This window comes from Hyperolius riggenbachi, chromosome 5, assembly GCF_040937935.1.
Source record: "Hyperolius riggenbachi isolate aHypRig1 chromosome 5, aHypRig1.pri, whole genome shotgun sequence".
Classification (NCBI taxonomy): Eukaryota; Metazoa; Chordata; class Amphibia; order Anura; family Hyperoliidae; genus Hyperolius; species Hyperolius riggenbachi.
The window spans coordinates 132,417,518-132,444,142 of record NC_090650.1 but is presented as its reverse complement, the minus strand read 5'-3'; the positions used below and the strand labels follow the sequence as shown (position 1 = coordinate 132,444,142).

General features: G+C 41.7%; 1 protein-coding gene across 2 annotated transcripts in view; it reads right to left on the bottom strand.

The window, feature by feature from the left end:
• CPNE4 (copine 4) overlaps positions 1-26,625 on the bottom strand; it is a 672,213-nt gene that overhangs the window by 204,312 nt on the left and 441,276 nt on the right. For both annotated transcript variants that reach the window (XM_068236266.1, XM_068236267.1), the window contains exons 6-7: positions 17,600-17,683; positions 10,491-10,580 (exon numbers count right to left, since the gene is read on the bottom strand). In XM_068236266.1, the coding sequence (XP_068092367.1) occupies positions 10,491-10,580; positions 17,600-17,683 (174 nt within the window). The remainder of the gene's footprint in view (positions 1-10,490; positions 10,581-17,599; positions 17,684-26,625) is intronic.

Here is a 26,625-nt window from a genome sequence, read left to right as displayed (position 1 = left end):
CATATTAATCGGTATTTGTGTGAATCTGCTATCCACCTACATATGACATGTATAGTTTATGAGTTACAGTGTTTTACAATTTAAGCTCAAAATCCTCCTAGGAGGAGGTGGACTGTCATTGGTGGGTAATTCAGAGGGGGCAGGCGTTGCCTCACCCCCAAACCAGCTTCATCAAAAGCACATTGCCAGCAGGCAGACTTTAGTCCTCCAAATCTCATCTTCAGGAGAGCCTGCTGCTGCTAACCAGAGGACCATGTGGTTAGCAGCCATCTTGGAACTGTACCATCTGCTTGGATTACAAAATATACCTAAAGGCCTATGATTCTGAAACCAAGGACTTTGCATTTCTTTTCCCAGAAGGAAATATTCTCACACAGACTGCATTTCGGCTAAGCAAACACTTCACAATTATTCCCTTTTATTTTAAGCTTTGTGTGTATATGTTAATTAGTGTATGTAAATGTGTGTAATGCATTTTTGTTATTAAAATGTTTAAAAAATAGTTTTACGGTTATGACCTGTTCCTGAACATACACAATCGTACTTACTCCTCCGAAAACGTTACCTTGTGTTTAGAGTATCTTGTATTTACAACCCGTATGCTTGAATCGGGCATGGATAGACAGGCCTGGCACCGATCCCTGCATACAGCTAAGGGTTAACTTACAGTGTTCGACAGTGTGCTAATATATTTATAGTCATGTGCTGACTCGCATGTGGTGGCAAGTATTTGAATTGTACGTGTGTGGTGAATCCTTTGGAGTCAGGACGCTCCTCTCGGCTAGTCGGTTCATAGATTGCAAATCCACATATAGGCATCTATGCGCAAAGCGACAGCGAGACCGAGTTTCTAACTCTGAGCAATTGATCCGATCAAGCACCGGCCCGTGCGGTCTATGACAGAGACATTATGTGGAAGCACTATAATTAAGCAACACTAAAACAGTGGGCACTATAATGGAAGCATTGCAAGTGCAAGACATGCATTGGAAGACTATGTAGACAGTAGAACACTATGAAAGACAGGACAGAACAGTACTAAACATGGGGGCTACTACAATGAAAATACTGTTCAGTCATCTCTTATATTATATCCACACCCATGTTTGAGTCTATATTCTTACAATTTAAACAGTTTAAAATAATGTAACACCTCCCCCCATCATGTTTTTTTTTTGCTCATTTTCCCATCATTTTGTTTTCTTTAACCAGTTAACTCAATTGGGGTGTTTATGTCTGTCCAGTGTTGCTCTGGCGGGAGCATGCACGCTCCCGCTGCTTGTTCACGGTGGGACTTACAGCCAAGGGATTAGTTCAAGGAACATGAGTTCCCTGAGCCAATCAAAGTCCTTGTATAAGAAAAAACATGATTCCTATCAGGAGCCATGTTCATTCTTAGGATTAAACACTACCTGGTAACTTCCGGGATAGGGAATAGCGCCATCTTGTGGTGGAATAGTAAAATTTAAATATAAAATAAATACATTTAATAGTGATTTTATTATTATTATTGATTCATAAAGTACCAACATATTCCGTGGTGCTATACACAGTAAGAAACAAACATGGGGTACATAATAATACAGACAGTGGTGTACATCAATATACAAAATACATAGTTGGCGACAAATACAAAGTCGATACAAAATACAGGTCAATCCCTTATTATTTTCCTTGGCTGTTATCCCAAGGTTCAAAGTAACAGGAAAAGGTTGCTGGGAGTGGTAATCCTGGGGTGGTGAGTTTGCACAGGGGCTGCTGCAGATCTATACACTGTAATTTTGCTTACTAAGTTCTTGGTGAGGTCATCTCGAATACCCCTTGGCATGTATATACAGGTATTTGTTGGTAGAACTCCATAGTTGAGTACTACTACTTATTATAATGAGCTGACTGCAACCACTGAGCCAAACAGAAGTGCCCCATGGAGAACACATGATAAAAAGGTACATAAATACAACAATGAATACTAAAATGGTACTTCATGTAGACGGCAAACAGGTTTCACATTCAGAAATCTGGTATTGTCACATGATATCTAACCTGTTTCCATGTATGAAGTTAAATACACACAAGTGATACTGGAGCTGATTCACTAAAAGTCAGTAAAATTGCCATGCACAAGCATGAATCAGGAACCTGGGATGTTCCCTCAATGTAATTGGGGGTCCCTTAACCTGTAGAATGAAGGGAGAGAGGAGCCTGACGGTGCAGTATCGTTATTATGGGTGGACTAAAGTTCTGTGAGAGATTATACTCACAAGATCGGGTTGCCGTCCTGCAACCACAATATGCACATGCGGGAATAAACCGTCCCCACTCGGTATCCCGGGTCCTTCTGGAACTGGGCGGTCGCTCTCCTTGCGTGTTCCTGTCTATCTGCATGTGACTGCAAATAACAGGGGATTCTCACCTCACTAGGAGGTGTACTGTAACAACTGTATGTGGTATCAAGGAGGCGCCCTAGGACTGGTATAGCGGCATAAAGATTTTACTATATAAAAAGAGGTAGCTTACCTCTGTCACGAATTCATGATAGGTATAAAAAGATTCTTTATTTCTAAAAAGCAGGTTTAATTGTAGACAACGCGTTTCATGCATCTCAGCCCGCTTCCTCAGGTCAATAACAACAGATACACCTCCCCCACCTCCAGTCACCACAGCGGACCTGTAAGAAAATCACTTCGAAGTAGATGTGCTGCATGAGTAGCTGTTGAGTTTGACATTGGAAGAGAGGCGCCAAGAGTACAAGGATTATATTCTACTGGAAAAAGTCCCGATCTTGTTGGATGAGTACGCAGGTGGCTCACCAGAGGATGACAGTCAAAATGTGAACGTGAACTGCCTGTGTGGCAAAGTGTCGCTCTACAAGGGAGACATTACCCACCTTGAGATAGATGCGATCGTCAGTGCAGCAAACTCTTTACTTCTTGGTGGTGGGGTAGGTGTATCTGTTGTTATTAACCTGAGGAAGTGGACTGAGACCCGTGAAACGCATTGTCTACAATTAAACGTGCCTTTTAAATATAAAGAATCTTTTTATACCTTTTATGAATTTGTGGCAGAGGTAAGGTACCTCTTTTTGTATAGTAAAATCTTTATGCCTCTATACCAGTCCTAGGGCGCCTCCTTGATACCGCATCCAGATGCACAAACAGAGCTCAGCAATTTTACCGGTACTGATGCCAGCAGAGTAGCGTATGTGACGCAATTAGCACAACCCATGGTACCAGTATATTACAACTGTTGCTACGGTACCATGTGTTATGCTACTTGCATAATGTCCATTATCAGAGCAACGTTTGCATTACATAGGTATCACAGGTTTAAGTACTCTGAACTGGTACTGTACTAGTAAAATTGCCATGCATTAACCCCAATGTCACCTGAAATTACCTATTGTGATTGCTTTGGATGACAAGTTGACAAATGAGCTGCTCAGCCCTTTCTGTCTTATGAATGAAGAGGGAGGTCGATATGCAAAAGGTGCCCCAATGCAGTGCATTCAAAGTTAGTTATTACACATCTCAGTGGACTATGAAATGGGATACCTCAATCAACGGGGGATACACGTTCTTCCAATAGGCTGTTACCCAAACAACCAGGAATGGTTGTTTCAAATGACAAAAATCTAGCATGTGAACATAACTTTATTGGCATCACAACACCCTCTGATTTTTTTAGACACGTTCATTTCCTGGCTCTTAACCACTTTACCCCCCGCAGTACTGATTTCTCTGTCCCTTTTTCCATCCTTATAAAACCAAGGGACGGAGAAATCCGTACTTCCCGCGCTACCGCTTCTGTCCGCGGTCCCGCCACTCGTGCGCGCGCTTCCGCCACTCGTGCACGCCTGCTGCCCGCTCGACCGGAGATCAATGAACAGGAAAATCCATTCCCGTTCGTTGATCTAAGCCCCCACAATGATCTGCTGCTTCTATGAGAAACAGCGCGATCATTGTGATTTTCCCAGCCTCATAGTGCTTCCTGTAAGCGTCCTTCCGGACGCTTACAGGTCGCATGAACAAATACTCACTGTGGCCATCTTGTGGCCAAATAGTAAAACTACACCCTAAAGCATTTTACATATACAAATACATTAGTTTTACACAATAAAATTAACTCATTACCTCCCACACTCCCCAATTTTTTTTTTTTGTAATAAAAAAAAAATACAATAAAAAAAACATAAATAGTTTCCTTAGGGACTGAACTTTTTAAATATTTATATCAAGAGGGTATAACACTGTTACTTTATAACCAGTTCGGCCTTTCTGGACGAGCTTTCTTGTCCAGAAAGGCACTGCTGCTTTCAATGCGTGGTGCGCGCGATCGGGCGCGCGCCCCCGCCGCCCGCCGCTAGCCCCCCGATCAGTCAATGGGAATATAATTCCCATTCACTGATCTAACTTCCCCGCAGAAATACCGACGCTTTCTATCCAGAGAGCGCAGTATTTCTGCCCCCAGGAAACAACTCCTCTGAATTTTGGTTCCTGGATGCGAGATCGTTCGCATCCAGGACTTTTCTCACTTGTGGCCAAATAGTAAACTGCACCCACATACATTTTTAATTAAAGAATTTGCTTATTTTACACGTAAAATAAGCAGTTTCCCTCCCACACCAAAAATTACCCACATACATTTTTTATAAAAAAAAAAAAAAAATACAATAAAAAACAAACAAACAACATAAATAGTTACCCAAGGGTCTAAACTTTTTAAATATACATGTCAAGAGAGTATGTTATTATATTATTTAAAATTATAAGCTTATAAATAGTGATGGACACAAATTGAAAAAATGCACTTTTATTTCTAAATGAAATATCGGCACCATAAATTGTGATAGGGACATCGTTTAAATGGTGTAATTAACGGGACAGATGGGCAAATAAAATACATGGGTTTTAATTACGGTAGCGTATATTAATTTCAAACTATAATGGCCAAAAACTGAGAAATAATGAATTTTTTTAATTTCTTTCTTAATCTTCCTGTTAAAATGGATTTAGAAAAAAATAATTCTTAGCAAAATGTAGTACCCAAAGAAAGCCTAATTAGTGGCGGAAAAAACAAGATATAGATCAATTCATTGGGATAAGTAGCAATAAAGTTATAGGCGAATGAATGGGAGGTGAACGTTGCTCGGATGCATGAGATTTTCGGCACTGCGGCGCTGAACCGGTTATACTATGGGCTTGTAATTAGGGATGGATGCAAAACTGAAAAAAATGCACCTTTATTTCCAAATAAAATATTGGCGCCAAACATTGTGCTAGGGACATAATTTAAATGGTTTTATAACCGTGACAAATGGGCAAATACATTTGATGGGTTTTAATTACAGTAGCATGCATTATTGAAAAACTATAATGGCCGAAAACTGAAAAATATGGATTTTTTCCCCACATTTTTTCCTATTTTCCCATTAAAACACATTTAGAATAAAATAATTCTTAGTACTAAAAAGAAAAGATACCCCTATACACAGCACCACTGCAGACCATATGTATCAATCAAAAAAATATATTTTTATTACAAGCTTTGCAAACACATATCAATGATACACAAAAATTTAAAAACATCTAAAAACAGCATAATATTGTATTTCCAGCCATATTCAACATAATGGGCCTGCTAGATATAATAATCTATTATGTTCAGTCTCAGTGGATGTAACACCTGTAACCACTGGGGGCTCAGATAATGAGCCCCCTCGTGGATGAACCCGGGTTCAGTAAGAATTATAAAGTGCAAAAAATTGGAACCATGAAAGTGCATATAGTGCTACACAAACAAACAATCATTCAACATATGCAATAACTGTGCAACCTATCAGTCTAAAAGTGCAGTTTAAATACTGTCAGAGTCACTAATGACCAAGTGGAAGCAGCCTATTAGGATCTGCAAAGAAGTGAATAAGTAAAAGATACTTAGCCGGGTATGAATAGAAAGGCAGGCAGACTGGCTTGGAAAGACTGAAGTATCCCCTCAGGACATAGCCCACATGCTCCGCGGTCGTCACTCCGCTTTGAAAGGTGAGGTAGATAGCCGTGACGACTAATAGGCTGCTTCCACTTGGTCATTAGTGACTCTGACAGTATTTAAACTGCACTTTTAGACTGATAGGTTGCACAGTTATTGCATATGTTGAATGATTGTTTGTTTGTGTAGCACTATATGCACTTTCATGGTTCCAATTTTTTGCACTTTATAATTCTTACTGAACCCGGGTTCATCCACGAGGGGGCTCATTCTCTGAGCCCCCAGTGGTTACAGGTTGTACATCCACTGAGACTGAACATAATAGATTATTATATCTAGCAGGCCCATTATGTTAAATATGGCTGGAAATACAATATTATGCTGTTTTTAGATGTTTTTAAATTTTTGTGTATCATTGATATGTGTTTGCAAAGCTTGTAATAAAAATATATTTTTTTGATTGATACATATGGTCTGCAGTGGTGCTGTGTATAGGGGTATCTTTTCTTTTTAGTACTATGTATACATGCTCTACCCCAGCACACGCAGTCATTATTACTTGGGGTGCTAACAAACTCTTTTGTGTTCTAATAAAATAATTCTTGGCATAATGTCCCACCTAAAGAAAGCCTAATTGGTGGCGAAAAAAACAAGATATAGTTGATTTCATTGTGATAAGTAATAATAAAGTTATAGACGAATGAATGGAAGGAGCGCTGAAAGGTGAAAATTGCTCTGGTGTTTCAGGGGTAAATCCCCTCGGTGGGGAAGTGGTTAAACTGACTATGGGCTTGATTCATTAAGCTGCACTGTTAAGCAGTGCACTTTAATGTGAAGCAGCGGCCGCTAATGCATGCCTTAAGTAGCAGTGCTCTTCTATGTAAGGCGTGTGCCTTACTTAGAGAGGAGCGTGCCTTACTATACATAGTTACTATCTAAGGAAGGCACACTCCTCTCTAAGTAAGCCACGCTCCTAAGGAAGGCACTCTCCTCTAAGGAAGGCACACTCCTAAGGAAGGCACGCTCCTTACATAGCAGCAAACGCTGCTATGTAAGCCATGCATTAGTGGCCGCTCCTTCACATTAAGGTGCACTGCTTTAGCAGTGCAGCTTAATGAATCAAGCCCTATGTGCATTCTGTTATTCTGTATTTTCTGTATGCTAATGCCAGTTAGTCCAGTCAGATGAAAATACACTTTTAATACCCATGTAAAAAGACTAGAAAAACTAAGGATGGAATAAGCACATTGGAAGTGTTAGCATGAATGAGCACCCAGTCCATCACATAATCAGCAGTGCAGGCCAATTCTAAAAGCTCCTAAAATAGCCACTTATACCCGATGTATTGATGCAAAAATGATCACCACAACAACAGCCAATAAAAAACTAGAACTTCTCAGACCTTGCTGGGATGCTTTTAATGGCTTGAAAATGACATCTCCTGAAATATATGTCAGTGCACCCTAATCAGCACAGCTGCACTTCCTTCTCATACGTTCTTTTCAGAACATTCTGAAACGCCCGGTCAGACTCTGCACTGTTATTCCACATTACAAATATCACATCTCTATATTTAGATTTTTGGCATTTTGAAAGTACATTTCTATTGTATAAGGGCTGCATTCAAAGTACATTTAGAAGATATAATAGCTCTGTGTTTAATGTAAAAAGCACTGTATGGTGCACTGTATGGTGCACTACAGATGCAGCGTGTCCAAGCAGAGCTACAGCTACACAACTGAATCCAGCTATTTTCAAATGTACAAATGTTCAAATTCTGGTCTGAAGATCTTTGGCTATTAAAGCTAATAAAGTATATGCAAGCAACCCTAGAATTCTGCTGTTCAGTTTTAATTTGTGCTTCACTGACAATCAAACTAGACAGGTCTGCCTTAAAGCAACTCTGAAGCGGAAAAAAAAGAGTTAAATATTTACATATGGTAAGGGAAGGTTCTGGATCCTAAGGAGCCTTCCCGGTCCTCTCTCCACCCCCTTGTTCCACTGGTGTCCCAGGTGAAGTTAATTAACCAGCTTGGTGGAATAACTCTTCAGGCCTCCTGGTGCGGGCTTCATAAGTACTTGCGTCCCTGAGTACTTTTGAAGACAAGCGGATGTGTATTGTGAACGCGTGAACCTCTGCTGGCACATGCACAGTACAGATGCACCCGTCCTCAGAAGTACTTCCGAAGTGTGTATGCGGAGTCCCGAAAACACAGCTTGGCACTGGGACAGTGGTCGAAAGAGGGCATGGAGAGAAGTACTTCCGAAGTGTGTACGCGGTGTCCCGAAAACACAGCTTGGCACTGGGACAGTGGTGGAAAGAGGGCAAGGAGAGAGAACCAGGAAGGCTCTATGAGATCCAGAGCCTTCCCTCTACATAGGTGAGTATCGGAGTTGCTTTAAACTTTAAACTAAACATTTATTTGTCTGTTTTTGTTATTTATTTGGTAATGTCACTACCTATATTATTACAGTAAAGTAAATTGCACACTGCTTACAATGCATAGTCAGTTAGAAGGTTAGGGGTGGTGGCAATTTGTTTTTTTTTTCAAAGGTCTATCTACTTTCTTCATAGTGGCACTGTCTATATATAGAAGGGAGGCCAGCTAGTAGTTTGGAGAAAATATAGTTAAAGGTAGTTAATCACCTTGGTGTCCCATGGCCATATTGGAACCACAGTGAGTAGGCAAGGAAGATGGTAACATCAAGGTAACACCAAAGGATAAGACAGATTCTAAAGAACCAGCAAAGTCAGAGGAAGAAGATCCACTCTATCAACATACACACCCTGCCAGTCACCAGATATCCACCGGTATGGTAATCTTGCCAAAGGAGGACATGGAGGCTGCTGATGGGAAGAATTGGAAGCTCCTTACAATGTATGGGGGTTTGCAAACAAGGTTGAGATGTACAATCAGTAAGTGTACACCAACTGTAAAGAAGTTTGGTGATTGTGAAAGTTACTGCCTTCGATGATACCCAGAGAATCGAGGGGTACGTTAATAAACTAGCATTTAAAGATGAGCTGCTGAGAGAATGCCTTAGGCTGAAAAGATATGAAAGGAACACAAAGTAGAGTTATTGCCATGGTAAGACAATTCACTGCATATGATTTACCATTGACAGATAGCTGAGGTGGCTGATACTGGGAATCTTTACAATAGCTGGAAAGAACTGGACTCAAACACTAACAACAGGGCGTGAACTCTGGCTGGCAAGTGACTAAGCTCCAGATTCACAGGAGTAGACAAAACTTTGCATGATATATACATGATATATACTCCATCATCGTCTGGTATGCAGGAGCAACCGCCAGGGACAAATACAAACTTAACAGAGTGCTAAACGCAGCAGAAAAGATCATTGGCGCCCACCTACCCTCGCTAGATTTCCTCCACTCCATGAGAATGAAGGCAAGGGCCTCCAAGATCTTACTCGATCCCTCCCACCCAGGCAGGCGCTACTTCGAGCCCCTACCATTAGGACGCCGTTTCAGATCCATCCCCTCCAAAAACCACCAGGCGCATGAACACCTTCTTCCCCCAAGCGGTCCTCCTGATGAACTCGCTAAACTCAAGACCCCCCCCCCCCCACCACCACCAGGTCTGACCACTGAGACACTCTAGCCCTCAGGGAAACCCTCCCTCATAGCTGTAAACTCTGACCCTCCAAAGACTCAATCCTGCTATTGCTTTATATGTTTGCTGTTGCTTTAAATGTTTGCTTTGTATGTTTGCCTTGCGTTGTTATATGTTCCCGAACTGCCATTTGCCATGTGAACCACAAGCAATTCCGGGCACACCAATCGGTGTACTTGGCGACAATAAAGAGAATTCTGATTCTGATTCTGATTCTGGCAGGCGGTAAGATGCAGGCAGGAACAGCATACACTGAACACCACAACCAAGTGGCTGGTATTTTGTACAAGAACATAAGCACAGCATATGGACTAAACTCTTCTAAGCCCATATAGCAGATTCCACAGCAAACCATGGGAAATTACAAGTGTAAAGCTTCAGACGCATGTGTGAGGCAAGTCGCCTAGCAGGGATCGAGACTCAATCCCTTAGGCAACAGTGCAGGGCCAACGCTAAACAGATTCATCGCTAGCCTCCAGAACTACTGTACTTTATATGATTATATAATCAGTGGCACTAGTATAAGTACTGTTCTTATCAAATGCAAAATGTGTGATGATCCAAAGTTCCTAAGGTGTAACACGTATGCAAAAAACGTTATGGAAAAGGCACACCTTACCATAGAAGATTGGGTGCATAGCCCGGATGCAAGTCACATCCAATGCAAAACAAACAGTCCAAGACAACACAGAGTATGACAATTGTTTTGTGGCCACGGAGGGTCCCCTTCATCAAATTGTGCAGACATAAACTTTGCATTGCAGTGATTGACCATATATACAGTGATCCTAAGCCATGTTAATTAAGAGTAACAGTCTTGGACTGTTAAGATGTAACACATAGGTAGACTAAATGCTGATGTCCTACCTTTAGTTTTCGATCATGATCACCACTGCACAGGGAGTTTACTGAGACTTTAAAGGTTTTCCAGGCTGGATTCAAATTATTCATGACCACCTAGGATAGAATTACAGGACAAAGCAGAGATGTTCATCAAGCATCAGTTTGAAAACACAGCTTTCCTGCAAGAATTTTTAGTCTTCACAAACATTAATGTTATAACATAGTCACTGTAAACCGGAAGAAAAGAATACGTTAAAGTGGGCACAAAACTAAGTAACGATATGAAAAAACAGAAGAGAACACAGAGAGCCCGATATAGTGTAGTATGTACTGGAGTGGTGTAATTATGATAGGGTACAATATATACTCGTATACAAATTGACCTCGTGTATAAGTCGACTACAATAATCAACCCTCTTAAGCCAGAATTTGGCCGCAATAGCAGCATAGGGGGCGATATACAGGCTGGGAACGCGAACAATCACTCGCGTTCCCATGCCTGTCGTCCGATGACCGCGAAACCGGAAGTGTTCGCCGGCGGGTCCTGGAGCGTCAGAGCAGGGCTGTGAGGGCACCGATCGGCTGCAGGGGGCTGAGGGAAGCCCCAGGTGAGTTAATCTCATTTTTTTAACCGGCTTTAGGTTCACTTTAAATGCGGCCAGTAACTCCTCCAGGCTCCCAAGTGCAGCAATTATTCACTCCTCCTTGTGCAGCCCAGTATTTACCCCCTGCCCTTTCCTTGTTAATTGTTGTGGCCAGGATTTCACTGTGTTTTCTTGGCATTTCCTTTCCTAAAAGTATCACTTACCACTGGGTAAATTGCTGCAAATGGGAATGTCACTATTAGTACACACATTAGTCAGTGAGCTCGGTGTTGCCCGTGACTTGTGTATTAGTCGACCCCTATACTTTTATGAAGTGAATCAGACCTAAATTTCTAGAGTTATATTCGAGTATATACATTAAGTATATTATGTTATACTAACAAACATGGGTTACCACTGAGGCAACCAATATAGATGCAGATGGGGAGATTAGACCTGTCCCCACTCAGGATTAGGAAGTTGCTCTCTGTAGATCTGAAAAAAAGGGGTTAACACCCCTCCACTTGGGATGGACTCGTACAATGTAGAAGTGAACAGAGGCGCCAAAATGATACAAGTAGCTAAAACTATATAAACTGGGAGAGGGAGTGGTTAATTTACCTACTCCAAGCAGACACAGAAAAGGTTGATATTAAATCAACAAAGAGATTTATTTATACACTCCCTGTTTTAAAAGTTTTGCTACTTTTATTCTTTTGGTGCCTCTGTTTACTTCTACAAAACTAAGTAAGTTACATACAGGAATACATATGATGTGTGACTATACTGACTTGCCGACCGTCTGTTTTCTTTTTTTGTGGTCAAATTCATTTTTCAAACACCTCACTTTTACATGTGATTAGAGGAAGCGTACCTCTGGATCTGAGTTCCGCAGTGTATGTGACAAAAGTCTTTGGTTCCCTTGAAGTTGGAATTTTGCTTCTTGTTCTTTTGGATAGGTTATTTTATTTATTTTTTCTACACCTTCCAAATGTTTTATAGTGCTGGTTTTAAAGCAAAAAATGGAATACAACTATGTGCATTTGAGTTCCTTAGTGTATGTGAGAATGGTCTTTGGTTCCCTTGAAGTTTTAGCACATTCGGAATTTTGGTTGTTTTTCTGTTTTGAATACTTTATTTTATTTATTTTTTGTGCACCTTCCAAATGTTTTACAGTGCTTATTTGAAAGCTAGAAACGGAATACAACTATGTGAAACAAGACAAGAGCATATACTTTCCATGCTTGAAGCTCTTGGTTAGTCTTTGTCAAGAAGAGATATACCAAGTCATCTAAAGCTACTGTAGGTCACCTAAAGACCCACTGTAACCTATTATTTTACATAAAGTGTACTGAAATTAAATTTGCAAGTTCTAAGGTATGAAATGGCCTTTTAAAGTACAGTTGAAGTGAGGGGGATATTGTTGTGTTCAGCAATCACTGATGCAGAATAACTGGATCTTGGCTTATTTATAAGGTTCTGCAGCTCTGTAAAACATTAATCCATGCATTGCTTTGCATCTCCAGCACACAAAGACAGGCAGGAACAGGAAACAACACCAAAACAGCATAGAAAGATCCAATACAATCATGTAGTATCACAGCAGCATCACAGTAATTTCACAGGGCTATCTACAGGCCAGAAGCATGAACACCACAAATATGGAGATTGCCAGCTTCTTTCAATGAATGTCAAGTATGCAGATATTCATTTAAAACACAAAGCAATACTATGCAAGTTAACTACATCATATAGTCCTTTGTCCACACAGGTGGTCTTCTATTTCTTTGAGTAGATCTGGTTAGTTCTGTTTCCAGTTCTCCAACTTGGTCATCATCAGTCTCAATATAACCATGTATTTTATCAAATGAAGCATCAAACAAGTCCTGAACAAGTGCAAGATGACTGGCATTCCAAATACATCCATCAGAGTTCATTGGTGTAAGGTTATTGTTGCCTTGTCACTCTAAGCAGGTTAGGAAATTTGTATTTTGCCTATTTCAACATATCAGGACTTTTAACTCTAACTAGAGATCCAGACTGAAAGTCACATTCTGTAGCACTGAGTTTCCGATCAGTATCCACCTTTCTTTAACTTGATGCAATTTAACTGTCTTGGTAACTGAAGATTTTAGAAGCACTTGTGAAGTTGTGGTGACCTTCTGCTCCTAAGCAGTGAGTTAGCAAAGCTCACTTTCTGCCATCAAGAAAGTCATTTTCATGTAATGCAAGTATGTAATTGTCAAACATTCTAATCCAAGCAGTGAAATGCATTGTAGCCAGGCTCACCCGGCCATTAAAGGAAACATGGAGGTGGTTGTAGGGCCAGAAGTGCCATCCTCATAGCCAAATGTGTTCAGTAATCACTGATGCAGGATAACTAGGTTTATTGACAAGTTACTGCAGCTCTGTAAAACATCAAGCAATGCTTTGCTTTCCATCTCCAGCACACACAGACAGGCAGACAGGAACAGGAAATAACAACACCAGAACAGAATAGAAAGGTTCCAAACAATCATGTAGTATCACAGTAGCATCACAGTGATTTCACAATGCCATCTACAGGCCAGAAGCATGAACACCGCAGATATGGAAATTGCCAGCTTCTTTCAATGAATGTCAAGTATGCAGATATTCATTTAAAATACAAAGTAATACTATGCAAGTTAACTACATCACATAATCCTTTGTCCACACAGGTGGTCTTCTACTTCTTTGAGTAGATCTGGTTAGTTCTGTTTCCAGTTCTCCAACTTGGTCATCATTTATCAGTCACAATATAACCATGTATTTCATCAAATGAAGCATCAAACAAGTCCTGAACAAGTGCAAGATGACTGGCATTCCAAATACATCCATCAGAGTTCATTGGTGTAAGGTTATTGTTGCCTTGTCACTCTAAGCAGGTTAGGAAATTTGTACTGTGCCTATTTCAACATTTCAGGACTTTTCACTCTAAATAGAGATCCAGACTGAAAGTCACATTCTGTAGCACTGAGTTTCAGATCAGTATCCGCCTTTCTTTAACTTGATGCAATTTAACTGTCTTGGTAACTGAAGATTTTAGAAGCACTTGAAGTTGTGGTGACCTTCTCCTCCTAAGCAGTGAGTTAGCAAAGCTCACTTTCTGCCATCAAGAAAGTAATTTTCATGTAATGCAAGTACATAATTGTCAAACATTCTAATCCAAGCAGTGAAGTGCATTGTAGCCAGGCTCACCCGGCCATTAAAGGAAACATGGAGGTGGTTGTAGGGCCAGAAGTGCCATCCTCGTAGCCAATTGTGTTCAGTAATCACTGATGCAGGATAACTAGGTTTATTGACAAGTTACTGCAGCTCTGTAAAACATCAAGCAATGCTTTGCTTTCCATCTCCAGCACACACAGACAGGCAGACAGGAACAGGAAATAACAACACCAGAACAGAATAGAAAGGTTCCAAACAATCATGTAGTATCACAGTAGCATCACAGTGATTTCACAATGCCATCTACAGGCCAGAAGCATGAACACAACAGATACGGACACTGTTATTTCCTTTTAAACAATGCCAGTTGCCTGGCTGTCTTGCTGATCATCTTCCTCTAATACTTTGAGCCATAGTCTCTGAACAAGCATGCCGATCAGATGTTTGACAAAAAGTTTGACTGGATTTGCCACATCCTTGTTTGAGGTGGATGATAAATACACTACTGATGAAGGAAATATCAGCCGAACGCCAGGCAACTGGTATTGTTTACAAAGAAATAAACATGGCAGCCTCCATATCCCTCTTACTTCAGGTGTCCTTTAAATGTTAGTTTTGTTTATAAAATGTAAAGCTGTTTATGCTAAATATGTATTATCGGCATACAGAACAACAACTGGAATCAGAGGTAGAAGACCCTTAGAAGTCCAGAATTATTTTCAGCTATTGATATAGTTTAATAAAGATTTTCCTTAAAGCAAATATGAAAAATACATAAACTGCGAATGAGCTCATGATAAAATAATCAGTAGAAGGTTGTCAGAGTTTTAAGTTTTCCAGGCACACTGTGAACTGGCATACAGCTGTGTGCTGCACCCTCTGGAGCACAATATTTACATATTGATGAGAATTCTGAGACCTCAGTGTAAGCATTGTCCTCCATGCTTATGAGGTTCCTTTCCAAAGTTATTTATTTTAAAATGTGAAGGATGGGGTGTATAATTGATGGGCAAATGATCTGCTTCCATGCAAAGAACAGTACGCAGTAAAGACAAAATAAAATAATTGACATATCTCAGAAAGTAGCAATAAAGTATGTGTCGGCATCTAAATGTTCCATCAGAATAAACTCTTGAAACGATCCATGAATATTACTATGTCTTTTCAACAAAGAATTTTACAAGAATTAAAGAGAAATCATAACCAAGAATTGAACTTCATCCCAATCAGTAGCTGATACCCCCTTTCCCATGAGAAATCTTTTCCTTTCCTTAAACGGATCATCAGGGGGCTCTGTATGGCTGATATTGTGGTGAAACCCCTCCCATAGTGTTATGTGAGCATCAGGGTTCTGACATCACACTGTGGGAGACTTGTTGCATTGTGGGAAATAACAGCCGTTTCCAACTGCCAAAAAAAGCAAGTAGCATCTCCTTCTACTGACATCACCTGCCAGCAGTATAAATGTCACCGTGTGATAAATGTCAGAATGCAAATCAGGGAGAGGAAAGATTTTACAATGGGCACACACTGACTAAATCATTTATACATAATTATTGTACAAATTAAGCACTTTTTTTTCATTATGTTATTTTCTTTAAATTTCTCAAATCATTTAAAATAAAGGCATTTTGTTAATGTTTGCAACATTAAAGGAAAAAAATTGTGACAAGCACGAATTTCGCATAATTGTAATTTTGCATTGTATATCGCTATTACAATTCTAAATTGAATGAGAAATTTCAGGAAAAATCATAATTCATTTCGTTTGTAAACATGATCAGGAACCATCATTTCACAATTTTTTGTAATTTCGCATAATTATTTGCTGAATTTAGTGGTAATAGACAAGCCCCCATACATGCTGTTGTCACCAGAATTGCATCGTATGGGAAGAATAGGAGCAAGTCAAAGAAATAAGTTTTCAAAAAGACTTTGTAGTTTTTGAGATAATCGATTTTGATAATGCAAAGGAAAAATTATTTTTAAACTCAGAAAAAATGTCAGCTAAATTTGGCACAAAATTACACAAATGGATAACACAAAATCAATTAAATGTCCAAATCGTAATTGTATGTATGGCCGTAATTATGAAAAATTATGTGAATTTTCTCATAATCAGAATTATGTGTCTAGTAGCTTTTCCATCCTCCTCCATCGGCCCATTCTAGCGCTGTTACTGCATGAAAACAGCTTGCGCATGTTCAGTAAGTAGCACAGACCAGATCAGGCTGGACTTTTCCCTCCAAAGCCCAAGAATGTCCGTACTACTGTGCAGACACAGTGCGGATGCACTTTGGAGGTTCTTATTCCTGAATGGTTTGATGGAGGAAAATGGGGATGCCTGTGGAGGATCCAGAGGCTTCGCGGCTTCACCTTCTGGATGTAAGTATCTGTGCCCCCCACCCAAAAAAAACCTCACAGATTTACTTAAATATAATTTTTGAAATTTACTTGGTTGCCTGTAAAACAGCTATAGATGTGAATGGCAAAACCAACTCATTATGGCAGAAGTTTGGAAGCTAAAGATAAATGATCTCATTTAACCAGCAAAACATCAAAGCCAATATCCAGGAGCTTGCCATAGTTGGAGGAATCCATAGTTAGAGGAATCCACAAATACTGGGAAAGGACCGCCCCTAAGCCAAGCTTGGAAGCATCAACTTCAATGGAAAAAGAGTGTCTATTATCAAGATGATTGAGAACTGAAGCTCAACAAAAAGCTTCCTTCAATTCTCTGGATGACTGGGATGACCCATGGGTTGGATAAGCTGTTTTCTTGGTAAGACCTTAGTGAAAAATCAACAAATTATTGTGGTAAATTCACAAACGCGTTCATGAACATGAAAATTTGATGTTCGTCCATCACTACTGAGCAGATGAATAAATGCAAGCTTTTGACAATTGTGCTGTCCTTGGTTCCTGTCATCTCTGGTTTGATTTGCATTAGCTCTCATGGGGTGAAGACACCTACATGAAATCTTACACAATTGCATATAAGCGATCTAACAGCTCCTATATTGCCATCCATATATACAGGTAGATTATCATTAGGATGGAAGTATCAATCGCTTACTGTATTATTTATTTGGGATGTGCAGAGAATACAGTACAAGCTTTATTTCAACTTTCTGTAAGGACTTGTATTACTCGTAAAACTTCCCTCAAGTCCCAAACAGATGTTATGTTATATAATTGTTTTAAATGAGGGAACAACAGAATCATTTTAATATACCATATGTTCCTGACAATGCAAATGATGAAACATCCCCGTTTGTTTAAAGAACTGTCTTAGGGAGAGCCAGAGCTAAGACACACTCTGTGCATCCATTTCTAAATCCACAAAACACTGGAGGCTCTTACCTCAGTCCTATGAACCAGCTGCTGTGTGCCATCATCATTCATCCTGAAGGTTTCCAAGAATGGGTCGGATTTGCTGAAAAAGTCCTGAAATGTAATGTAATTCAATTTACTGAACTGGCAGGTTCCATTTTGTCTGTTTATGTCTGTTGTGTTTGGATTGATAGAAATGGCAGATTGAATCATTCTTACATTTGTTATACTGTTTGCTTCTTTAATATATACAGGTTTATTCAATTTAACTCTGCTTTACAAGTTGGGGATTTAAACATGCGATATTGTAGCATTGTCTGTCATTCACATTCATTTTAGACAGTCATGCCAAAGACATGTGTTCCTGCTTATCTGCGAATCAAATAACGATCCTCTGTTGTTGAATAAATGGAAACTCAGCGAATCGAAACCTCTTGGTTCAGTAGATAAATCCAGCCAACGCTAGTATATAGACACATATTTGTAAAATTACTATTTACAGAGGACAATATTTTCTGATCTGCCGTGATACAATTACCTTAAAAATCCTGACATGTTGATAGTCAACATTTCATTGGAATAGAGAGTATAAATTATTGAAGATTATAACTAGGATACTAATATCAATCAAAAAGAGTGTAGGACAAATTAGTAAAAAGTAAAATGGATTTTATTTTTGATTCCGTATTGCTATGTATAATCAGAGAACAGATAAACAATGTTTGTCAAGATTCAAAGCATATACTGCAAATATGGAATATGATTACATCAGGTTCAGCTGGCCCCAGAGCCAGCTGACATCCCCCAGGTCTTCCCCCTCAATTGAATAGTGGTACGTAACATGGTCACGGAAAAGAAGTGCCCACCAGAGTGGAGATGGAAGCACACAGACTGATGGAGGAGTGCGCCAGCTTGAAAGGTGAGTTTGTTCCACTAAGATTAATCTGCAGGGACGCTGGGGACCACTATTCCTTTGGGGTAGACCTGAGGGACCGCCAGTTGGCTCTGTTGCCCCAGGAGTACACCCAATACTATCTGGGAGCCCCCTCATGTCGCTTCTAGGGAAGGGAGTTTTGAGGGTCAGGGACCCCCCCATGTAATTTTTGCTCAGGATGCCACTGTAGAACTGGCCCTGGATTATATAGGTAACCGACAAGCCAGCACTGCCTGTCTTTCAACCTTGCCCAGATTCAAACAGGACACTATAATCATGACACCACCCCTGCACAAGTGAATGAATGGAAACGGAAGGAGGTGAGATCACAAAACATAGCTTCATTTATGCAGGCAGAGAAAAGGATGAGAAATGCCGGCACTGCTGTAAACTGCTTGTTTATTCATAACATATGGTGCAACATCAGGGATTCAATTGCATGCATATTGAGACGTAACATACCGGTTTGCTGGTAAAGCTGTGCGGTGGGTGCTGGGGGATGAGAGCCTTACGGCCGTTTCAGGCAGATGCGCTTCTATGGAGGCTGCCTGCGTAGAAGCGCATCTGCGCGAAACTGCCGTATGTTGCACCATATGTTATGAATAAACAAGCAGTTTACAGCAGTGCCGGCATTTCTCATCCTTTTCTCTGCCTGCATATGATGTCTATCTGAGCCTGAGCACGCTGGTCTATCTGCATCGCACCGGATACTTGGTCTGCACCCCTGCAACCCTCCCTGAACCCCTAGATGCAGTGCCAGCACCTTTCTATCCTACCTTCCTTTGATAGCTTCATTTATACTTGAGCCACAAATGTATTTGTGAAGAAGTTTTTAAACTGTTATTAACCTCATGGATTCCACATAAATGCGGGGATAGATTTTTCACCCTTATAATTATATGAAAATGTCTTACAACCCTCCATACCGTAACCAAACTAAAAGTGATCCTATAGAGCAGGGCTTTTCAACCCTGTCCTTAAGTACCACCAACAGTGCATGTTTTGTGGAAATCCACAGGCAGTTAATCAGCTCTGCTGAGACACTAATTACCTCACCTGTGAATGTTTGTGGTTTTCTGCAAAACATGCACTGTTGGTGGTTCTTGAGGACAGGGTTGAAATGCCCTGCTGTAGAGGACCACATAATGGGCAACTGATGGTAAGGCTGTAAAATATCACCACTTTAGCAGCACAATCTGCCGTGACGTATGGGCTGCCCTGAATTCCAGTGCGTTCTGGTAGTTGCCTGTTCTGCAAATTCAGCAATGCTTCTATCCCCTACCAATCTTCTCTCTGCTCAAACCACACCTCTCTTGCACTGACCACACAACCTCCTGACCCTCTTATCATGTTATAGCAGGGGCGTAGCAATAGGGGTTGCAGAGGTAGTGACCACATTGGGGCCCTTGAGCCAGAGGGGCCCCGAAGGGCCCTCCCTCAGCTGAAGTATTAGCTCTCTATTTGTCCTGTGCTCATAATAATCACTTCTATATATACTTTGAATAGTGGTAATCATTAACAAACTGTTCCCCATTCCCTTCTTGCACCTCAGACACTGTAGTTGCCATTGGCAGGTGTTGGTGCGCCGTATCAATTGTTATATATAGAGTGCTTGGGGGGCCCCATTGTAAAACTTGCATCGGGGCCCACAGCTTCTTAGCTACGCCACTGTGTTATAGCTTTGCTTGTCCACAAATGCCTGGCAGCAGTCAGGTGATGGAGCGGGTGGAGTTATCAGTGAAGCCCATAGCTAGATTTTTGAAGGCTAAGTAGAGTCTTGTTAACCACCAGCACTGACATCCACTAACAGGATATCAATACTAGGTTCACAACAGGAGTACAAAATACAAGGCACATTTCCCTGTAGATCTACTAATCTGGTACACCTGATCAGGTGTGCAAAATGCTCCTAAGGTATTTATGTGGGAGAAACAGGACAAACTCGTGAGTGTATGAGCGTTGAGAATCTGCAGCCAAATTGCTATAGCCCTGCCATGCACTGCTATTAGGATTCAGATGTGACCTGCAGAAAACTGCAGCTGGCACTATTTATTTTGGCTGCATGTGATTTCAGATGCAGCCTATTGATTTTAATAGGCTGTGATTCCGCATCCGAAATCCAGTACGGAAAACAATTTTCAAGATTTGCGGTTCTAATGGGTAACTTCAATTCACATATAGAGACTAATAGGAGAGACAAATGTATAGATTGGTTTAGAACTGTAGACAGAGCTTTTGAACAAGGATACAATTTTTATGCTGGCGTGATGTTGATGGAATTCAATTGGAACATTTTTTTTCAGCCTAGAATTACTGTTTCTAAATTAACTTGTGAGCCCTGCATTTACAAATATCTCCATGTCAGTTTCTGGCATGCAATCTATTGGAGGATGGGTTGTTATCTCCTGTCTCCGCTCTATCCTTTCTTGGAGAGCAGCAAAGACAGTGCACTCCTCCAGGTAGGTTCACCGCCCCCTCTCCATAACATGACAGTATAATATGTTAAAGAGAGTTTGAAGTGTTTTTTTGTTCTCTTTTTATTAATCAGCCAGCTTCAGCATTATGATACAAGCTGAGTCGCTGCATCCCTGCGCCAGAGCGAGGTATTTATCCCCTCGAAATACCGGAGCAAAATTCTACGATTGCAGAATTTTTCTTCGTGAGGCGGAGCTTTGTGCTACCGGAGATCTCCGCCTCTCCCTGCCGCTCTCAGTCTTCTTTCACTGAGAGCGGCAGGAAGAGACGGAGATCAGTGGAGATTAACTGGATAAGAGCCAGAGCCTCTACCAGGCAGCAAAATTTGCGACTTAAAAAGTCGTGGAAAATTTTGCCACGGTATTTCAGGGGGATAAATACCTCGTTCTGGCACTTGTATGCAGCGAATCAGCTTGTAATGCAAAAGATGACTGATAAATAAAAAAGAAAAAAAACACTTCAGACTCTCTTTAAAGGAAGGACTCCACAGGCTGGAACTTTCGTTCTCTTGTTTATTGCAATGTCAGTACACTACATGTTTCGGGCTCCACAACTGATGAAGGGCGGAGCCTCAAACATGTGGTGTACTGACATTGCAATAAACCAGAGAACAAAAGTTCCAGCCTGTGGAGTGCCTCCTTTAACATATTACAGTTTTTGGTATGCAATAAGGAGAGGAGGGAGGAGGAGAGGGGACTGAATTTACACACAGGCAAGTTGATAGCATCTCCAGCCCTCAGCCTGTGACAATGTGACAAACAACATGGCTGCTTTCATTGTATCACAGGAATAAATAATCATAAAGTTTTGAAGCTGTTTGCAGCTAGATATGCTGTGTAAACTATCTAAACTTTAGATAAGATTTAAAGACAAGTTAATTGTTATAGTTAGTTTTTCATCTAGGATCCGCTTTAAAGATTCCAGCATTGTGTGTTTAATATCTTTGCTTCTCTGACTGATAAAGATCCTGATAATGCCTTTGTAAACAGCATCTCTCCCAGTGGCGTAGAAATCGCCATAGCGACCATAGCAATGCTACGGGGCCCGCCCCCAGCCCTACGCCACAGGGGGCCCGCAGCTGAGAGGATGTTTTTTCTTACTTTTATATATTTATAACCCTCCCTACATCCCTCCTCCCACCCCCCAGTCCCCGAAAATAGCAGGTGAGGGGGGACTATTTTTGCGGCTGAATACCTCCCTGGCCGGCTGCCAGACCCGACAATTACTTTGTAGTTCCGGCCAGGGAGGGAAGGAGGAGTGGCGTCCTGGCCAGATCGGAAGAGGCTGCCTGCTAAAGTGCTGGAGGAGCCCCTAGCTTGGTCCACCTGACAGGGAGACTAGCCGGTCAGTGGCGGACATAGGGCCGTGCAGCCGCACAGGGGCCCCTCGGGTTCCGAATCTTAAGGGCCCCAAAGCTAATCACAGTGCCCCAAATGTTTAAAGAGTTGCGCACATGCAACTTAACAGGATTCATAGTGCCCGGCTAGCAGCGTCATCACCATGGGCGGCACAGGATATTTAAATATTATTCTCCTTGCCTGCATCCCCGCAAAAACTGTATCATACTCCAGTACATCTCAGCTGCGCCGACACTGCAGAGCAGCCAGCAATGCTATTAGCTGCTGGCAGTGCTAATCTTCGTAGGGGGCGGGCTTGAAAGTTACAGGCAGTGCTTTTGGTTTGACTTTTTGTACCTCCACCTCCTGCACGCTGGAGCGAACATGTGTCTCCATTTCCATACCCATCAGAGATTGCACTAGCCGGAAATCTGAAGTGTCCTGCCAGAAGCAAGCCAGCCTGCCAGTCAGCTTGGAGAAGCAAGACAACAATGCAGGTCATTTATGTGCCGTGCAATGCTATGTACATGTAGTGGAAACAAGTGCACGAAATTGATATGTATCTCAGTACAGGGAAGCCTCTGAATAATCCAGAGGCTTCGCCCATCCCCCTTCCCCCTTCACCTTGCTGTCCCAGCATTTGGTACACCCTCAAAACTGACAAAAGCTTGTTGAAAAGAACACTCCTGTCTGTGTTCCAGTGGGGCCGCGTGGGCAAATTTAAGGCAGCTTTCGCCTGCACAAAAGCATGGAGTTGCTCATGCCCGTTTTTTCTGCAGCGCTTGAGTGGCTCTGTGCTACTGCACAGACAGGAGCCATTCTGCGTCTGTACTTTGTGGCTGTGCTTGTTCATGAACGCGCTCTCAGCAGCAGTGGTGCTCTCACGAGTAATCACAAGCGATGACTTGTGATTAAAATGAGCTTTAATTGGCGCGGGTGTGCGGTGGGATACTAGGAGTTAATTACCCATAATGCTGCTGTCTGCTCTGCGTTCCAAACAGCTTGCACGCATCCTATTGGTCGTGTTGCAAGCCTCACACTGGCGCACATCTTCCTTCCGGCTTGAAGGAGGAAGTGCGCTGTGGTGAGGCTTGCAACACGACCAATAGGACGCGTGCAAGCTGTTTGGAACACAGAGCAGACAGCAGCATTATGGGTAATTAACCTCTAGTATCCCACCGCACACCCGCGCCAACTAAAGCTCATTTTAATCACGAGTCATTGCTTGTGATTACTCGTGAGAGCACCACTTCTCAGCAGCAGTGGTCTGAAGTAGGCTGTGGGAAGCCTCTGGAGGATCCACAGGCTTCCATCTACTGATGTAAGTATCTGACTATTCTCTTTGCTGAATTCACAGGTTAACTTAAATTGGGTTCAGTCATAAACTGCAAATCTATGCTGTTTATGGTGTTTCAAGTGTACCTATGAGAAAAAAAAGTGTTGATCTTTGCTACCTGCAGTATGTACACTATAAGCTGTTACTATGTGCCTGTACGGATAGTAAACCAGCTGCAGTGTGTGCTGATCTCTGCTGCCTTCAGTATGTACAGCATGAGCTGTTACTATGTGCCTGTACTGATAGTAAACTAGCTGCAGTGTGTGCTGATCTCTGCTACCTCCAGTATGTTCAGGATAAACTGTTACTCTGTGCCTGTAATGACAGTAAACTAGCTGCAGTGCTTGCTGAGCTCTCCTACCTCCATTATGTACAGTATAAGCTGTTACTCTGTGCCTGTACTGATAGTAAACTAGCTGCAGTGTGTGCTGATCTCTGTTACCTCCAGTATGTACAGTATAAGCTGTTACTCTGCGCCTGTACTGATATTATACTAACTGCAGTGTGTGCTGATCTTTGCTACCTCCAGTATGTTCAGGATAAGCTGTTACTCTGTGCCTGTAACGACAGTAAACTATCTGCAGTGCTTGCTGAGCTCTCCTACCTCCAGTAAGTACAGTATAAGCAGTTACTCTGAGCCTGTACTGAGAGTAAACTAGTGTGTTCTGATCTCTGCTTCCTCCAGTATGTATAGTACTAGGGAAGAAGGGGGTGGGGGCAACTACAAAATTTGCTATGGGACCCATTGAATTGTAGTTACGCCCCTGATCTCTCCCTCTCAGCACTGCACCACATAGCAGCCTACAAAGTAGATGCAGCCTGGAGTGAAAAGTCACAAGCAAGACAGTCACTCAGGAATAGTGTATACACTTCTCCCTGCTAGTTACATTACAGCAATATTACAGCACATCTAGCTACATGTTACCTCAGATCAGCCTCCTCCTCCTCATGTCTCCTGCATGCTGTGACACAGTGAAGTATATTTGTAAGCTGTGTGTGGAATGAAAGATGATTTTTAATCAGGGTGAGAGCGAGAGAGAGCTGGGTAAATAAGTAAAGTTCCCCTAACACTAGTGGCAATGTGTACCATAATATAGAGTATTAAAAAATTTGTTTTAATTGATAGTGTTCCTTTAAGGGAACCTGAACTGAGTAACTGAGTAAGTGTGGCTGGATGGTGTAATGGTTAAGGGTTCTGCTTCTGACACAGGATACTAGGGTTCGAATCTCTCTCTGCCTGTTCAGTAAGCTTGCACCTATTCAGTAGGAGACCTTAGGCAAGTCTCCCTAACACAGCTACTGCCTATAGAGCACGTCCTAGTGGCTGCAGTTCTGGCGCTTTGAGTCCGCCAGGAGGAAAGCGCAATATAAATGTTCTGTGTCTGCCTGTCTGAGTAAAATTATTTACGTGATGTAGCTGCAGATGAATATTACATTCTTACCTCACCCTCAGTTCCTTTCAGAAGCTCACCATTTTCTTCTTACGGTGATCCCTTCCAGTTCTGACAATATTTTGTCAGAACTAAAATATACCAGTTGCTGTCAGTTATATATCAGCTACTGTCAGTTACAACTGAATATGCAAGGTAATGTCCCTGTTTCCCTATGGCTTAGGGCCTATTTCCACTACGCGCAGATTGGATGCAGAATTGATGCAGAATGGATGCAGAAAAACTGATTCCAATGAATGCCTATGGAAAAATCTGCATCAGAAAAATCGCATTTAGTGGAAACAGTCCCATAACCTTTCATTGGAGTCAGTTTTTCTGCATCCATTCTGCATCCAATCTGCGTGTAGTGAAACAGGACCTCAAGTGGGCAATATTACAGTTTAACTGTGTGCTGACCAGGAAGCTGCTATGGGGTAATGGCCATTTTCAAAATGGAGGGCAGAGAATTCCATCGATCACAGTGGACAAACAGGATGCAGGAGTGGAGAAAGGGATTGATGAGTAGACTACACAGAAGGTAAGTATGAGTGTTTATGTTTATTTTGACTTTTAAAACTGCGTTCCCATTCATTGATGTCCTCGCTAACCGGCGGTAACGGTAGCGCTCTCATTGACTAATTATCGCGTCCAGGCCCGGATTTACCTCTCAGGAGCCTATAGGCACAGATGTCCTGGCACCTTCAATCTCACCTTTCATGAACCTACAAACCCCGCCAAACCGCACCGCAAGTATGCTGGCTGTCCCAGATGTCACTTCTCCCTCACCTCCCTTGCCCCTCATAGGTAGCTACAGGTTTCCATTAATATTGAGGGTACACCTGGCTACCTAATACTAAGTAGCTAGAGGTGCCCCCAAGTATTAGGTAGGTGAGTAACCTCTCATTTACACTCTCATCAAGACTGTATAAGGAAGGAAGGAGGGAGGCGTTCTGGGAGGGGAGTGAGCCGCCTTTCCATTATCAGTCGCCTGTAGGCATGTGCCTACAGTGCCTTATGGTAAATCCGGCTCTGATCGTATCCCTGGGACTTCAAGTGAAGTTTTCCAGGGCGTGGTTATACTGCACCTGGTGCACTAAGCAGTTAAATCTCAAGATGTTACTTGGTCCAGACCTGCACACTGTTGACAACCTTATGTAATGACTGCTTATTTTTACAGTGTGGAGCAGCTCTCTGTCAGTTGGATGGTAGACAGCTATGACAGTTGGATAGCAGTAGACGTCTCTCTGTCAGTTGTATAGCAGTAGACAAATCTCTGTCAGTTGGATGGTAGACAGCTATATCCGTTGGATAGTAGTAGACAGCTCTCTGTCAATTGGATAGTAGACAGCTATGTCAGTTAGATAGTAGTAGACAGCTCTCTGTCAGTTGGTTGGTAGACAGCTATGTCAGTTGGATAGTAGTAGACAGCTCTCTGTCAATTGGATGGTAGATAGCTATGTCAGTTTGATAGTAGTAGACAGCTCTCTGTCAGTTGGATGGTAGACACCTATGCCAGTTAGATAGTAGTAGACAGCTCTCTGTCA